Genomic DNA, 17,305 nt, shown 5'->3' on the forward strand with positions numbered 1-17,305 from the left:
CAATAGGAGTTAGGTACCCAACCTGCTTAGCTGCTGTTAGAAATCCCACTACATACCTGCGTGTCTCTTCAGCACTTACATCCCTTTGAAATTCTTGCTTTGGCCATTGCTTACAACAATAGTGGAGAGCCTGAGGGTAATGGGTACTTCTTTTGCAAAGTAATCCACAAACTATTTCATGATTCCACTGTAAAAGTATCAAAGTTCATTTTTCTCAGGCTCATATCCGTAAGCTTTATTTTGACATGCTCCCTGTGTAGATGCCCCAGACAAATGATGTTCACCACCTTGTAGAAAGCCTTGTGGCCTCTGATGTGCGCTCCCTAGCACTGGAATCTGCTTTGCTTTCCCACAGCACCCAGGAGGGAAGAGATGGAGGCTTGAGCAGCACCCGACTCCCTGATGGCAACCTTTAGTTCCCACTAGCAGGGTTTGTGACCACAAACAGGGACTTGGTGTCCTGCTGCTCAGCACCCTTCTCAAGCCAGTCGCCAGCTTTATAAAACTCTTTCCCAGGCTCTTCGGTGAGTGAGCCATGCAGACCAAACAGAAGTTGGATATGAATCACTGGACTTTAAGTTATGCACATGAAAGCTTTGAGACATGTTATATTAGTCAAAACATCAACTGTTTTTCACAGTGTTTATGATATTAGGAACATTTTTGTTCATGAATGTACTTGTTTGCTTAAAGTGGATAACTGATGCTTTGTGCCTAAAGAATGCTGTACATGCCTCTTTATAAAGGAGATGTTGCCCGTTTGAAAAGCTTGCCTTGCAATGAATTCATAGATTTGGAAAGGCCAGAAAGAATATTTGATCATTTAGTCTGTTTTCCTATAAACACCTGTAATAATATCTTCAGTCTGACAGAGAAATAATTTCTCTTAGGCAAAGTCCAGAGTGGAATCCCATCTGCTACAAACGACCGGGCTGGGCTCTCATTTTTACTGCCAGGGTTGTTAGGCGTCTATCTGTCCGTGACTGAGCAGGGGGATGGAGGAGACCTTCCACCCTGTGTTCAAATGTCGGTACTATTGAGGGGCAAGATTTCAGAAATAGTTTGCTGTGGGTGCAGCTGTTTGTCTGGAAAAACCTATGTCTGTATTTTTCACCAACAATAAATTGCAGAGAGAGATGTTGCTGGTGAGATACCTACCGACGTGTCTGAACTCGTAAAGCAAGTCATTAATTGTTGAACTGCTCATACTTATGGTTTATTTGAACTGGGGGCACACCATCACACCCTCCAAACTGGAGGCTCACCTGAGGTTTAACTGAAAATCAAGCCTTCAGTGTATCCGATGGTGTCTTTGCTCTCAAAGGAAAAAATCTCCAGTCAGCCTCAGCTTGGGCTTTCCAGCTGCATTCCCTGATGGTTTTGTGGCCATAGAAGCTGCCCTGATCTCTGCTGTGTGTCGCTGCGTTACGAAGGAGAGACGATGCTGCAGCTGCCTCTGGGGAGCCTGGCACTGAGCTGCTGTGCCTCGGTGCACTTAAACAGGAGGTGCACGTAGCAGGGGGGCGGGGGGGGCACAGGCCTGGAGAATACCTGGTGTTTCTGATCCCGAAAGGCAATTCCAGCAATCTCCTGGGAGATCCCACTGCTCTTGTATCATCGTAAGAGCACAGGGAGAGGGAAAACCATTTGGGTTTTTGTTGGCCATTGTACCTGCCGTGCTCTAGTGAGAAGAATCTACAAAGCCAAACGCAAGGAAAGGTTTTCTTGCCTGCGTGGGGGGGGAGGGTTTGGCTTTGTTTTGCTCTTGTTGCTAACAACGTCAGATGGGTCTGACTTTCCAGCCTGCTCAGGATGAGACAAACAGCCAAGGAAGCATCAAAGTGAATGGGTGTTTTTTGATCAACATTGGACAGAGTTTGTTTTCTTTCTCCACTTGCCCAATGACACACTGACTTGGATGACTGGTCTGTGACAGAGCTGGTTGGAAAATGTCAGTGGAAAAATGCAGAAAAAGAGCAAATATTTTTGCAAATGTTAGTGGCAATATTTTTACCTTTGGTCAATCCAAACGAACAGGAATATTTTTTCAGGACAAACTCTTCAAAACTCACCATTGCCTGTGCCAAAATGTATGCAAAGGGTGAATATGCACGAACACTCATTAAAAATAGTGTTCCTGTGGTGAATATGACTCAGTAAAATTGCATCTAATCTTGTAGCTGGAACATCTGTATAATTAGCAAGATTCCTCACCTCTTCCAGCCAGTGGTTCATGTATATGCCTGCCCTTTGGATACATTTTTTCCTTTAGGAACAATAATTTGTGAAGGAGACAGTTTGCAGAAACACTTGCTGCTCCACGCATAACTAGCCCCAGTGGGTACCTTGCAGCCCTCTCTAAACATAGTTTTAACAAACCCGTGGATATATCACCATAAAATTAAGGTAATAATTGTCATCCTAATTCTGCCATTAAGATTCCTAGTGGGCACCTACCTCGCTTATCAGGATCTGAAGGAGAGCTTCCCTGGCATCTGATGAGGAAGGACATTTACTCCAAGAACAGGTTTCTGACAATTCCCTAATGCTCTGGCACACTGGCTAGGGCCTCTTCATCTGCCAACACATCTCTTGTTTCTGCTTTTCCCAAGAGTGAAAAGTCATCCCTGCAGGCTTGTACCTAAATAACCTACCCAAGAAATACAGCAAAGGGTGGCTTCCATCTCTGGAAGGGCCCAAGATGGAATAAACTTACGGTAAGCGGGACATCTAATGGGTCCTATGTAAATTAGAATTTGAGATGTGGAAGAAAACACACCAGTGGTTAAATACTTTTACCATACAGCAAAGCTGGTAGAAATTCTCACCATTTAAAAATGTTGATAAGATTTCCTGTAATATTTAAATTTTTTTTTCTGCATTTTTATTAGCTCTTATAAAAATAAAAAGCCAGAGTCCTGATTACACAATTTTTTTCTTACCCTTTTGGACTTTCCCCTTTTTAAATCCCTAGTGTTTCTCTTTTCATAAACCTAAATTAGGGCTGTAGTATTATTACCCCATATTTAGTAGTCCTAAAGAATAACTTCCGACTAGCATGTGACAGTAAATACCTTCCATGTAAATAAATAGAATCTCACTTTTGGTAGGATTTGTATGTAAAAGAAATTTGTATGCAAATGAAACTAAGTGCGTTTGATAAATGGTTTGGGATTGCTGATTAATTGGAACTCAAAACAGATGAGAAAATTGAACATATGTTCTTATTCAAGTTCCCTGGAGAATCTGTCAGGGAGCTTGGCATACATTAATAATTGCTTGGAATGGATTTAATAGCTCATCTTGTAGTTTTGCACATGCAAAACAATCAGTCAATATAAAAAGCATAGCGTCATCTGTCTTTGTTAATTAGGGATCTCAAACGCCTTCTGTAATAAAGGCTAGTAATTAAGCTACAATTAGAAAGGAAGCATTTGGATGTGGTTTTGCTACCTCAGGATCCATAAACGGCAGGAGGAAGAGGGTAGGTCTTCCAGAATTCTTAAAATACTCTGAGTTTATGATCTTTTCGTGCACCAGCACACAGCCAGGTTTGTTGGTTCCTCAGCTACTGCGTGCTCCCAGGGACAAGAGCAACAATGCCGGGGATGCTCCTGGGGGCACGCGGAGGCTCGCAGGGCACCTTCTCCCCATGCCTTCAGTGGCTGATCACGCATGGCAGCTATGTGCCCACTGCATTAGCACTGACTGAAATTTCAGCGTACGACCCCGATGCCTAATCCTAGCTCTTCAGACACTTTTGCTGGTGACACTGGTATTTCTAAAGGTATTGGACATAACTCTGTGAAGGAACAACTGTGCTTATGCTTTCATCAGGAATTCCCTGTGGGTCACTCACCTTCCCGCATGCTCCTGGAGTACCTGGTAGACACTAATCTGGAAAGTTTCGTTATCGAAGCGTTCGCGGATGTAATCCTTATATATCCTGAACTCAGCAGCCGTCACCGCTTCCCCCTCTGGGATTCTGGAGAGATCAAACCTGAACTCTCGGTAGTGGCAGCGCTGATGGTGAAACTCTCTGTCATGCTCCACTGAAACAGAAAAACAGCCCATTAGCCACCTGCTTTGTTCCCTTTCCCCTTGCCATCAAACAAGCTCGCAAGTTGCCACAACAGAAAAGGGCAAGAATATCTGGTTGCAGCATCTCATGCTGTTGTTCAGTTCATTAAAGCATGTAGGAAATACGTGACTCTATCTGGGCTATTATAAGCATATATGTGTTTATCAGACTCTCTTTGAAACAGTTTTACAGCTGGCTGGTACAGGGTGTGGGTGACTGTTGTGTTTTAACAATTTTTGGCAGCTTTGTGCTTGACAAGTGACTCTGGACATTTGCCACTGATAACGACCAAGCTGCTGTGGGAAGGAGCTGAAAGAAACAGATGGGGCTTTTCAGGAGTGCTGGTTCTTGGCCTGACTCTGCTTCTGAAAACTACACACACATACGCATACCCACACACATATATACACAAATTCCAGTCCTTGAGGCTTTTCATGCCAATGACCCACATTTGGTGCCAGCTGAATTCATCACAAGCTCACAGCCCTGCTCCAAAGGGTCAAAGCTTTTATTTCAAAGCATCTTTAGCCATCAGGGCTGTGAAGCAGATGTGCAAAGCGAGGACCTTCTTCCACCTCCCGACCCTGACCGTGAAATACCAAGTGCCAGAGTCCTCCCAAGACAGCGTTAGGACAGTGCATTATCCCACCGAGCGACAGGTCTTCGTGTCTTCTGACACACAGCTGATGGTCTCGTGTAACACTGCTTGTGGATATTGAAGCTGAGGGTCAGTGTTGTGACGAAACAAAGACTTTGAGACTGTCCTCCAGCAAGGGGGAGGCGAGGTGTCAGTGCCCCATCCTAACACATGAAGTGAAGCACCCTTCTTGGAACAGATTCCAAATTAAATAGACAAGTCGGACAAAAGAAAATGGGGAAACAGAGGTATAAGGGGATGAACTGACTCGCCAGAGGTCACGCTGCATGACATTTTAAGAGCTGAGGTTTGAACCAGGGGCTTCCCATATGTCCCAGTCCCGTCGTCTGTCCACTTGACCTCCCTGCAGCTCGACTGCACAATTCGAGTAGTTAGCTCTGAGATTTTCTTGGCAACGAATGTGCATCTTTCTACAGGCCTTATTCTCTTCTGGCAGCGGTAAATCCATTGTGTAAATCCATTGACTTAAATGGAATTACTCCTGAAAAAGAGGAGCTTGAAGCCTGAGTCTGGAAAGTGCTATTTAAATTTACAGCGCTGCACAGTACAAATGTGTATCAGCACTCGCGAGGGCCTCCCCTCTGGTAGGGACAGAATGTGAGGAGCCTCCAGGAACCGGGCTGTGTCCAAGCGCTTACACGGAGCAGGTTCAGCGCTGCTTTGCTGGCCGAGATTCAGCAGCTGGCCACGGGCTCTTCCTCCTCTTGCACATTACTTCTGCGAGGAGTCCAGGGCTCATAGTTTGCCACTGTGTGATTGCTGTTCAGGGAAATACTTCAGAGCTCTTCCTAATAGCTGGGATTCACCTTAGAGGAGTTTTTAAGGTATGAAACCCCTAAACTGTCCAAGACAAAGGCGATTAAGCTCAGCAAATGGTTCTATAGGTTGAGCAGTCTTAGCGTGCACTGAATGAACAAAGTTATTGTTGCACCTCTAGTTATGACATCTCATACAGCCTCACAAAGATCACTCAGTCTCTCACACCCTGAAGTGGGGGAATACTGTGACTATTCAGTACTGTTTGTACAACACTTGGCAGGTTAAAACTGCCCTCTAACTGCTAGCAAGACTATTAAATGTGCCTCAATCCCTTTCCTCCAAAGTATTATCAGCAGAATAAGATATAAAGAGTATGATTTCAGTCTTAAAGGAATTTGTCCGCACCTAAATTACAGAAGAGAGGAAAAAAATATTTTAATATTGAATAGCTCCTTTAACCACAACTATAGAAGAATTAATATAATGTTCTGTGGTTTTAGTTATATTATGGATAACATCACCAGCAGGGTGTATTATAGAGGTCTAGCAGTAGGATGTACCAACAGGATTTGCTTCCAAAGACATGGGAAGGCTGAATTTTCAAAGGAAGGTGGGTGCACCTTTCCAGTGTACGTATGTGATGACAAGGACATCGGCCAACACTGGTCTTTAGCTGCACTTCATACACAAAGTCTGGCAACAAACACATGAAGGTGAAACTTTTTTGAGTGCTGCTGGAGTTCCCAGCGATTTCCACTGCAGAGCTCTAGAAAAAATGTGTCATATTAGTATGAAAAATTAACGGCCAGGGTCATAAAATAAAGAGCCCCGAAGTCTGAACTTTCCCATGCTTTGCAGATGTTTGGATATAGGGTTTTGGGCTGAGCCATCTTTAGTGTTAAAGCAAACATTCCTGTGGCTATAGTCATTAAGATCATGAAAATATGTGGATATGTAACTGAAGAAAGAATCCCAAGAAACCCTTCAACTCAGTGTTTATTGTTTTTCCCCTTTTTCTTTGCACTCTGGACCTATCTGCTGACCCAGAAGTAACAAATCCTTTCAGAACTAATTTATGAGAAACACTGACCCTGAATCAACATCTGTTAGATGACTGCAGTAAATCTTATTACATAATTAAACACCAAAATCTATGTTAAAATAACGTTAAGGGTCTGACTTGAACTCATAAAACCAAGACTCTTCATTATGAAGGCTGAAATCCTATCCTTAATTCATGCTGCTGTGCATTGGTATTTGTGAACATATGGTACAGTATATACAGTCGCACGCTTTTTGTAGACCCCAGTAATACCTTAAGCACAACAGCACGAGGTAAGCAGGGGAGTGCTCAAGAAGGCTGAGTTTCCTAGGTTTGATGGGTGTTAGACCTTGGACAATACTGCAACTGGGTCATTTCCAATTAATTACCTGAGGAGCTTGAACAGGGGGGGTGTTCTATAAAAACAAAAGAAGGGGTGGGAGAGTGGTATTTTAAGTGTTCACTGAAACAGTCAAGCAAATTGCTACAGCTCTTTGAATACAACTGTAGTTTCTCCATTAGATCTGTAAAGACCATGATCCTTACTGACACAACATACCAGGAGAACCTTTCGGTCATTCTTGAAGGACAATCTCAGCTGTTTGTCAGCCATTATGTGTTGAATGCTCCCTTAATAGTCATCAAGCAATGTGAGTACTTGCTGGGTATACTTAATAGCCCTCTGCCCAAAGAACTTAAACTCATGTTTGTCCCAGGGTCATAGTTCTTACAAATCACTACTACCCAAAGGCTTTTGGTGAACAGTTTTAGCCCAGTTCCTAATTTCAAACATTGGAAATTCCAACTCAAATACCGTCACAATTCAAATGCCTTGGCAGTTGCTTGAAGAGGAAGCCAAAGCTCTGGATGTGCAATCAAAGTTTGTAAAATATGAAAAGGAAGAACACCCTTGAAAAATAATTCTGCTATGAAACAGACTGTGTGCCCTAGCTGTGGGAAAACAGTGGATTTTCTCTCCTAAAGAAACAATACAAAGTCACTCACAGGAGATGCATGTGTAAATGCACCTCTTTCCTCGTTTCTAGAAGTCTCCTTTTGGAGGCACAACCACCGTAGAGAAATTATGACCTAATTTAACATGGCTCAAAATCCATTGGTGCAAAATATCTCTTAGGCATGGTGAGTGTGGCAGTTAATCATAGCTATGGTAGGTGGGGATGACCAGAGACTCCCTTTGGCATAATCCTTTGGGAAAGGAAAGGTCAAGACAATGGAACTTGAGAGCTGCAGGATGGAGGCAGACAACAGATTCATGAGAAAATAAGCAAGACACCAAAAAGTGTGCAGGACAATTAAGGTGATCCAAACAAAACAGGCACATATCTCAGGTTAGTGGTTATCAGTAAATTTGCCACACCTCTGTGGCAAATATGCAAGTAAACTCAGCATCTTTGAAAGCCTGGCCTTGACTATCTGTCTACAATCTGAATGCTCCACAGACTGCACTTGTCTATCTGATACAGATAGGGCTCTGATCTCTCTGAAGTCTTTTGTCTCTCCAAACCGACTCTGTTGTGGCATTGTGGTGATGCAAGAGGAGGCAGGACAACATAGTTGTGCAACAATGGGGATGGTTAAAAGAAAACATGATGGATACATGTGCTTAGGTGTGAAGTAGCCAGATATCAGATCCAAAAATATGGGAAAGATGGAGATAAAATGTCAACAATTTTCTGGTACTTGTTTGGACATGTCCTAAAGCGTACTCTTTTCAGACACAAAACTTGAAAATATTAAGATGCAAGGATGAAAAAGTGTAGTTACAGCTAGAACTTGTAGCAATACAGTTGAAACCAGTAAGTAAAATAACTAAAAAAGTGATGTTGGACAGACAGTCTTGTGATCCTAGTTTAACACCCCAGGGTACCTAAGCTTCTGAAGCAAATGACCCATCAGCATAAAGCTGGGAAACTTGAACTGATCCCACGTTTGGTTGTTTTCATAACAAAATATGTTGAGGCTAGAAATAAGAGCTCCAACTATTTTCAGCTACTTTCTAAATCACTACTGGTAAGTGAAAAGCTGACCTGAGCTAATTCCATAAACACTGGTTGGACCACTGGTTTTGTAATACGGATTGATGGCAGGCAAGGCAGGACACATGACAGCAAAGATTATGTTGAGACATAGCTTGCAGTAGTTATTATTTCCCTCTCACATACCAAAGAAACCATACCGTTTTAGCCTTAGTACTGAGTGCAGTAGCACAATGTCAATCACTAATTCCATGTGTCAAGCAAAGGACCAGTGAATCACAGCAATAATTTTCCAAGAATGACTGTGTTAAAAAATAATTATTACAGAAGCGTTAAAGAGCTAATCCAAACCCCAGGGAAGTCAATAGAAATATTTCCACTAATTCAAATGGATTTCACGGGAGGTCTTACTTTTGCCAATCTACCTACCTAAGTATTTTTACACTCTTGCTTCCTGGAGATGTAAAAAAAATCTCTTTTTCATGAGCAAAGTAAACACCAGATGAGTAGATTCTGTGCTCAGGCTGCCAAACTGGGAAAGCTTCGGTAATTCCATACCTCCTCCTCCCTTGCACGTTTGGGTGATGCACTTGGAATACGTTTTGAATATTTAAACAAGTAAAAACTTAAAGTTTCCTGTTAACACTTTCACTTGATAAGATAGATGTTAACTGGTTTTATAAGGCACTTTAAGAGTAGTTGTCTCATTTATTGTAGTGCCCACAACAATTAAGAGTGCTACTTGTTTCTCTTTTACAATGAAAAAAGCACCAAAAGGAATGTGTAGTAGGGTGTCTGTAACTTCTTTACTCCCCAAAAAGGCCAGAAGGGATTTGTAAAGGACTTTAATCTCAAATAGATTAAAGGTCTTGAATTCCTGAGACTGAAAGATAAGTCAAAGGAAAATAGATTCCAAAAGACAACACCCCCTCGCCTCAGCCTCTCAGCCAGGCGGGAGACTCGGCTGGAGAGCCCTCAGCAGTTGCCTAAGAAATCCCTCAGAGATTTGGATGCCAAAAAAAATCTGCCACACTCCGGCATCAAGGTCTAACAGATTTCCAGAGTCTACCTGTGCCTGCCTGGCCCCAGGGACTGAAGAAGTCATGTAGGTTATTTTAGCAGGTAGGAAAATCTTTATCTGCTTTTGCTATGATAGCTACAGAGCTACAGAAAATGAGCACTATTTTTTCAGAGATGGCTGAGGGCTGGCTGGCTGGTCCGGTGAGCCAGCAGATTGAATATAGCCTCAGTGTTTTCATGAAAGGGCAAACTACACTTTGAGTTACACTGTGTTAATCCAGCAGTGCAAAATCTTGTTTGAATTTTCCAAGATAATTTACCTTTAATTCCCTCCCTCACCACCCCTTGAGATCAAAGCCAAAACTTCAGAAACTTTCTTGCATCATTTCAGCGTAGAGCATGAAATTCCTAGAAATCAGCTGCCCTGAGACCACCAGCTCCACCTGGGGTCCACGAGCATTTTCAGCCTATGTACGTTACTGCTTTCAAAGAGAAGGTCCGCTCCTATCTGTTGCTTCACCCTGCTGTTTCCTTTGGGAAACAGATCCAACTAGAGGGCCACTGGATCCTTTCCCAGATGACTTTTCAGGTGGATCCCATCCTCACCCAGCTCACTGTGGTGCCCCAAGAGCAGTGGTGGCAGGAGGAGGACTGGGGACCTCCCAGCACGGCGGGTGGGAGGGCAGGGCCACCCCTTGGTCTCTGGGCTTGCGGCAGTTGTGAAACTGCGCTGTAAATTTTCAGGATGCCAAATTTGAGACCTCTTGATGGGATTCTAATTAACAGGCATTAAATGTTCCCTCTATAAATTGCACTTCTTTGTCTCTAAATTGGTGGATAAAACCATGTCACTTATGAAATATAGGCCTTTTCTCCTTATGTTAGTGACATTCAAGAAGGAGGAAACCAATTAGGGGAAGGATCCAGCGGTCTCCACAGCTGAAAGAGCCTACTGGGCTCAGCAGGATTCCCAGTTGAGCAAGAAGTGCAAGGCCAGTCCTTATATTTTTCTGAGGAAAAGGCGGGGTATAATAAAGATTGCAATAATGTCATGCCAGGCCTTGGTCTGCTAAGGCACATATTTCCCTCCTCATTGTGCTTGACAGCAAGAGTTACAGGGGCAGTGGCAGTAAATTTATAATGGCAAGAATTTGGGAATGTAAAGTTCTGTGATTGGTTTTCATTTGCTTCATCCTCTCAGCTACAAGATTTACATGCTGACATTAGGCAGCTAAAGCAGCAGTTAAAGAAATATTTGAAGAAATAGTTACAGAATATAAATTGGAAGTTCTATAAATGGAGTAGAGCAAATGTCCTGGGTTATATGATGGGATTTTTTTTGTTTTTAAAGAGCGATAAAAACAATATTTGGAAGGCTTTTTTACATCGCATAGCTGTAGCTCTCCAACTCATCTAAAAGCTACTGCAGGTTTTTGGAGAATCCTAAGGAAAAACAAATGCACCCTTGATTTTGGTCTGTGCGACAAGCTTACTAGAAAAATAGTCTGTGGTTTTTCTGTAACTCATTAATCCATCCCATCACCAGGGACTGCCGCCATCCTGCCACTTCTAAAAACACAGTCTGTCCTTCAGCCACGGGCCCAGGACCCCCAGGCATTTGGGGGGGTCTGGGTTCATCTGCCGAAGCCCTGTCCTGATGGTCTTGTCCCCCTCTGCCCTTTGCAGAACGGGCTGCTCCGAGCCAAGGCAGTACTCAGCAGAAGGGAACCTGCACCCAGACGCTCAGTACCCTCATACCCATTTTACAGCCAGGTAAAGGGAGGTGAAGGTGATAAGCTATTTCTTGCACGGTAAATTCAGTGCAGGGCAGGGTGAAGTCTTGCCCCAGCCATGGGTGGAAAGCAGGACAAATGCATTAATTTCAAATGAGATGAAAACCAGGCTCCATACATCCTGATTCACAACCCCAGAGGTTAGAAACAGAGGGGTTCAAAATTCCTTAGTACTCACTCTGCAAAGCAATCTGGGGTAAGCATTTTTGCTTCGAAAGGAGAAGAAAAAAAAAAAAAAAAGTCCTCTGGAGTTAATATTCTTCCTTTAGCCATCACTTCATTTTTTCAGCTTTCAGCATGAAGGTGGTGTTGCCAGCAAGACCACCTAGCCACAAACCCAGCAGGGAGCTTCCAAAATTCTTCTAAACACTGACTCCTTGTTATAAATTGAAAAGTGGTAATAGCAACAGAGCGTATCACATCTGTGCCAGGCTTCGGGCCTGGGAAGGAGCACTCTCCCTACTGCTGAACACAACTTGGAAAGATCCTTTCAGTCCACACATGTATCAGCATTAGCCATTTCTTTGTCAACAAATCCCTTAATACGTACCCTTTCTATCATGTACAGATGTCCAAAAAATAATGGAATACTGTACTACAAGATTAAACACTTTAATGTCAGCATATGTGTTGCATGACTCTGAACAATGGTATCATTGTGCGTGTACAAACAGCGGGTTGAGGGAAGATGGGTTTAATTATCTCCGAAGCAGCAGCAAGTTCTTCCTGACTAAGTTAAACTTCAGCTAGCAAGGACTGCTCTGGGCAGAAATTGATATTTCTCTAACAAAATGCCTGGGCCCTTTCTGATGTTCTTCCAGCATCAGGGTTAGTGTCATACCCGCTTCAGGCAGGGCTCTGGAGAGCGATGTGGAGCCACCTGCTTCCCTGGGAGCCATGCTGCCAAGGAGCGAGGTGGGAGGACGATAGGATGCTGCGAGTCACCACATCCTCTGACCCCATGTGTCACCAAGGAAACTTTTAAGTAAAAATTCCTTGGGATAGTAGATGGCAAAAGGGAAACAATAATTGAGGGGAAAGGACAGAGAGAAGCATGCATGCTGCCTTCCACATTTGGAGACATTCCCCTGCCGGGATTTCTTTGCAGGCACTTTAAGGCAATGCTGGATGGCAAAACTATTTCTCCTTAAAGAACATCCATGAAATATTTGGGCAGGTTATGCACAAGTAATCCGTTTTCTTTTCTGAGTGTGCCCTGATTGGTACCCATTTACACTGTGGTTTCTCTGCTGAAAACCGAGCCAGACTAGATGAAAGGTATTGTGAAAAATTTACACGTGGGACTGCTCTGTGAACACGAAACTCCCCTAATAGTAAACAGACTGATCGTGGTGCGAATCCTGATGCTGAGTTTGCAGTGTCTGTATATGTATCTAGGGAAAGCAAAGTTAAATAAGCAGGGAAGAGTTGTGTTTCTTCAGAATACCTTATTCACAGCCTTAGCATGTGAAACACAGCAGCACATAGTGCTATAATCCATTTGCAGCTGCTGTAATGCATCTAGGATTGCTGCGGGATTTGGGGTGTGTGAGGGAATGGAGAAATGGGGGAGTGACAGGGGAAAGAAATAAATGGGAGTTCATGAAGTTGTTCCTTTAGACAGACTTCCTCTGTTTCTACCTTCATCTTCCAGGAATCCAACGTAAGGAAATCTCCTGCAGGGCCTCCCTCATCAGCCTCTCAAATCTTGTTTCTCTTCCCCTTCACTGGGAAGCAGGGACCCAAGACAGTGCTGACCTGGGGATTTGCCCCCAGCAGCTCTCCCTTTCCCAGCACCTTGGGGGTGGCATTTTTCCAGAGAGAGGGAGAGGCAAGCTGGGGACTGTGGTGATGCTGCAAAATGTGGCTCTTCCTATGTCCTCCCCCCTGGCCAGCATTGTGGCCATCATAAAATGTCTCAAGCTCTCGTGCTGTCACTGGGAGCAGGGTTAACCGAGGCTGGTATTCACCCTCCACAGCACCTCCGACAGATCAGGGCTGTTGCATCTCTCTGTGTATCTGAAAGACGGGGATGCAAATGGACAGCACTTCTGAGCCGGGGACTCCTGCAGCTCCCCGCAGGGACCATGGGCTGCACAGGGCGGCCTAAGGCAGCTGCAAAGCTTCCTGCCCACCAAAAGGCAATCTTAGGTCTTCTCTACACCCGCCTCTAGAAATGTCCCTGTAGTCAAACTGAGCAGCAAGCAAAATGACTGGCAGAAGCTCATCATTACTCCTGCTTTCTTTTCTCTGTCTGCACCAAAATGCATAGCATGGAATAAGAGGAGAGGCATACTGCTGTCTAACACATCCCTTAAACCCGAAATCCCCTGGCTGCAGCTGTGGGAGATATGTGAAGATGCAGGAATAAGTTTTTCTCTTCCCTGTTTGAACAGAGGTGACTGCTACATTACACTGCTCGCTCTCTTTTTTTTTTGTAATTCGGAGAACAGCAAGGCTGCTTTTGTGGTGCCGTGAAATCAGTGAGCTGTATCTGGTGAGGCCAACTTCACAGGGAAGCTGTGCCAGCGTTAGGTGTGAACTCCAAGTCACACATTTTGCCAGTGCATCCAAGGGTCAAGGAGATAGTGGCAGTCTAGGGAGGAAGGGGAGGAATCATGAGTGAGAGTTGGGATGGCGGAGACAGTTGTGTAGCCACAGCACAGAAAAGGGTAGTACTGGTCTAGAGGAGAAAGCAGGATGATTAGTGTCTCAAGGGAGAGGTGGTTGCAGAGCACAGAGAAGGAGAAAAGTTAGTGCCAATATGGTTCATTGAGAAAAATAATCCCACAGTCCAACCAGCAGACAAATGGGGCCCAAGGTGCTTCCTGCAACCTGCTCTGAGGCTGAAGGCCTCTCAAAAAATCACTGGTGCAAAAGCCAACAGTCTGCCTTGACTGCTTGTACACACAGTGTTGAGCAAATAGAAACACATACCCACACCCAAGGAAGGAGAGACAAGTGTCTGAACAGATCTGGTCAGAAATAACGTGTATTCAACCAGGGAAGACAAAGGGCAGCATGAGAGACTACTACAGGGAAACCTCAAACGGGCTATTTGGGATGAAAAGGAAATTTTGGAACAAAAAGATACGGGTCATTCTTGAAAGTTTCCAAGTGCAAAACAGTTCTTTAGATTGGATCAAACTTCAGATCAGGGGGAAGGCAAGAAAGTTTCCCTGAAGAGTTTTTAGCCAGCTCTAACCTAACCTCAGGTGAAGGAAGATAGCCCAGTAGTGACTGGCAGTCTGGAAGGGTGCTCACCCTCGAAGCAGCACTGCAAGCTTCCCTGCTCTTCTGAGGGTGTCTGCTCATACCCTGATGTCTGTACAAGGGAAGCACAAGGCGTCTCTGCAGGAAGCTGCAGCACAGGCACCTTGATCTGCACGAAGGCACGTGCAGAGGACATGCAAAGAAAAAACAAATCGTGCTATAGTAGCTCCTCAATGCAATGATTTGATCATGCAGAGATGTGACAGCATCAAATTATGCTCTTGCATTCCAGTAACTACACTGGGGCAAACTCAGAAGGCTTCAAATGTATTTGATAAATTAGATACTGTTCAAATTAAACAGCCTCAATCAGTAATCTTGGGAAGGTCACTGCCCAGGCGACTCTGATGTGTTTATACAAAACAGGCAGAAATGGCTAAATGTAGCACTAATGCCCTGGAGAGTGTGTTCATCCACATTTGCAAGGCCAGACTCCTCTGCCTTACACTGGGCCAATGAGAGAGGATATTGCCTACCAACTTAGTTTCAATTTTTTCGAAATCTTGCTTCCAGAGCATGAAAAACTTTATGAAAGTTGTGCTCATAAACTGATGCTTTTCAAGCTTATATGCTGCTAATTATCTTCCAATACATTATTTTTTCAAGTCGCCTTCTGTTCCTTATTACTATTGGTGTATTATTATACAGCATAAAGTTACTTAATACAGCAAAAGATTCAACAACATTTGCAAAACTGATATAGAAAGAAGGACTGGATTTTGGACTGGTACAGCTGGTTTAAGGTATTTTAGAAGTAAATGAAATCAAATGAGAATTTATAATCCTTCCTGAGGTCTGGATTCCATCAGACTAAACTCATTAGGCATTAAGGTGCAGGTGCAGCTAAATAAAGGATTGTTCTGCTTTCCTTAATACCATAGATTCACATCTTGAGTTCAAAATAAGAGTCTTTTAAAAGCACACGTATATATTGTGCATCTACTGGCAACACTTGAAAGAGAAAGTTCAGCTGATGGAATCTTCAAATGCCTCATTTTTGTCAAAGGAACGTGCCCACTTCTGCACCGGCCATGCTAAGGGACACGAGTGGAGAAGTGACGTGCACATCGGCCTCTTAAGGCTTATTCATTTCATTTGCATTAGACTTCCTTTCATCTACTGAGCAGCTGCCCAAATAAATAGCATAAATCTAATTAATCCTCCTTTAATATTGTATTGCCACAACAATACTAGCATCCCCCCAAATATTCCAGAGTGTGGGTCTACACCTGCACAGGCTGTCTGGGAGGGACATGGCAGCAGTCACAGGCACAGAGAATTGAGCCTTTTTTGTGGTTTACTGTGATAGGAGGAAAATAATTCAAGAACCAGTTTTCCAGGTTTGGAACCATATGACTTGCTGGATTTCTCAGCTGAAATCCCAGATTCTGGTTTTGTTGAGAAAGTACTTTGTGGGATATTACAAAATAACCGGTCGATATCAGACACGCAGCCATCAGATAAGAATCTCAGCCTTTGATTGCAATCAGCAAAATTTCAACTTGGAATGTATACACTCTGAGCTGCTGCGCCATAATGCCTCAATCGGCTGGACCTTTTGAGCTTATTTATGCAGTAACAAACATCTGCACCTTTCTTGGTCAGGCAAGCACCAGGAGATTAAGGGGCAACAAACTATTCAGAGGAAAGGTCCACCTGCCCTGGAGGGGAAATCCCTGCAAGAGCAGAGCTAGTCTTGCTTCCATACTGTTAGATCTATTGCATATTTTTCAGGTGTTCTGTATGTGGGAGGTCCAGTGATATTAACACAGTTTATAAACCAGGATTATTAGATAGAAATACAGTGTTCGGAGGGATGGGAGGAAACGTTTTAGAAAATTATTGCTTAAAAAGATACTCCAGAGTGCCCTTCCTCACAAAAGTGGGACTTTATGACCTATTTCACATTTTTCTTTGAGATCATCATGTTTCTTCTCTGTTGCCAAGATAGCTGAGATCAGGTGGGGCACTGAGCACAGCCTCCTGGGTTTGAGACACAGGGAACTGGAGGGGAGGTCATTGCCCAGCAGTGATCCTCACTGCCAACCACCGCAAATGTGCTCGCTGTCCTTTCGTCTGTGATGGGACTTGTAGCTTATGCATATGACCTTTTTGCTTTCTAGGAATGTTTGCTGTGTAACACATTTATTTTTACTGAGAAACAGGCAGGGAACCATTTATTCTTTTAATAACTTGGTATATGGGCCTGAGAACTATGAATATTAAAGATCTGTAACGTATATTTCTGTTGGTAAATGTAAAATGCTAATGTCTTAGAGTGATGGCAAGTTTAAACTATTATTTCAGAAATGTCCTCAGGAAGACACACACACACACATATATATATGTATGCATGTATAAAGTGTGTGCGTGTGTCTGTCCCCTTTACACTTTAACTGTAGGTGGCCAACGCCCCAGGCATAACAGCATCTGAAGGTTAGGAGAAGATTTATTTTCAGTTTAATTCCCACCCACGATCCCTATTATACAAGAGGAATTTTTTTTTTTGGTACAAGATAAACCCATCGGTGACATCAGAAGCACCTAGCCCTGCATACCACGCTGCGGATCGCCGGGCTGGATTCCTCACGCTGAGCCTCTCACTAGGGTTGGGCCATCCAGGCCTCCTGAGTCAGCCCCTAACAACAGCATTTTCTGTTTTGTTTTGATTTTTGTGCGTCT

At 43.7% G+C, this 17,305-nt stretch overlaps 1 protein-coding gene across 1 annotated transcript in view; it reads right to left on the bottom strand.

Annotated features, from left to right (window-relative positions):
- The window catches only part of BMP7 (bone morphogenetic protein 7), a 45,080-nt gene that overhangs the window by 16,302 nt on the left and 11,473 nt on the right, over positions 1–17,305 (bottom strand). Inside the window, exon 2 of the mRNA XM_009952315.2 lies at positions 3,860–4,052. Within this exon, the coding sequence (XP_009950617.2) occupies positions 3,860–4,052 (193 nt within the window). The remainder of the gene's footprint in view (positions 1–3,859; positions 4,053–17,305) is intronic.

Source organism: Leptosomus discolor, chromosome 17 (assembly GCF_034619465.1).
Source record: "Leptosomus discolor isolate bLepDis1 chromosome 17, bLepDis1.hap2, whole genome shotgun sequence".
In the NCBI taxonomy this organism is placed as follows: domain Eukaryota; kingdom Metazoa; phylum Chordata; class Aves; order Leptosomiformes; family Leptosomidae; genus Leptosomus; species Leptosomus discolor.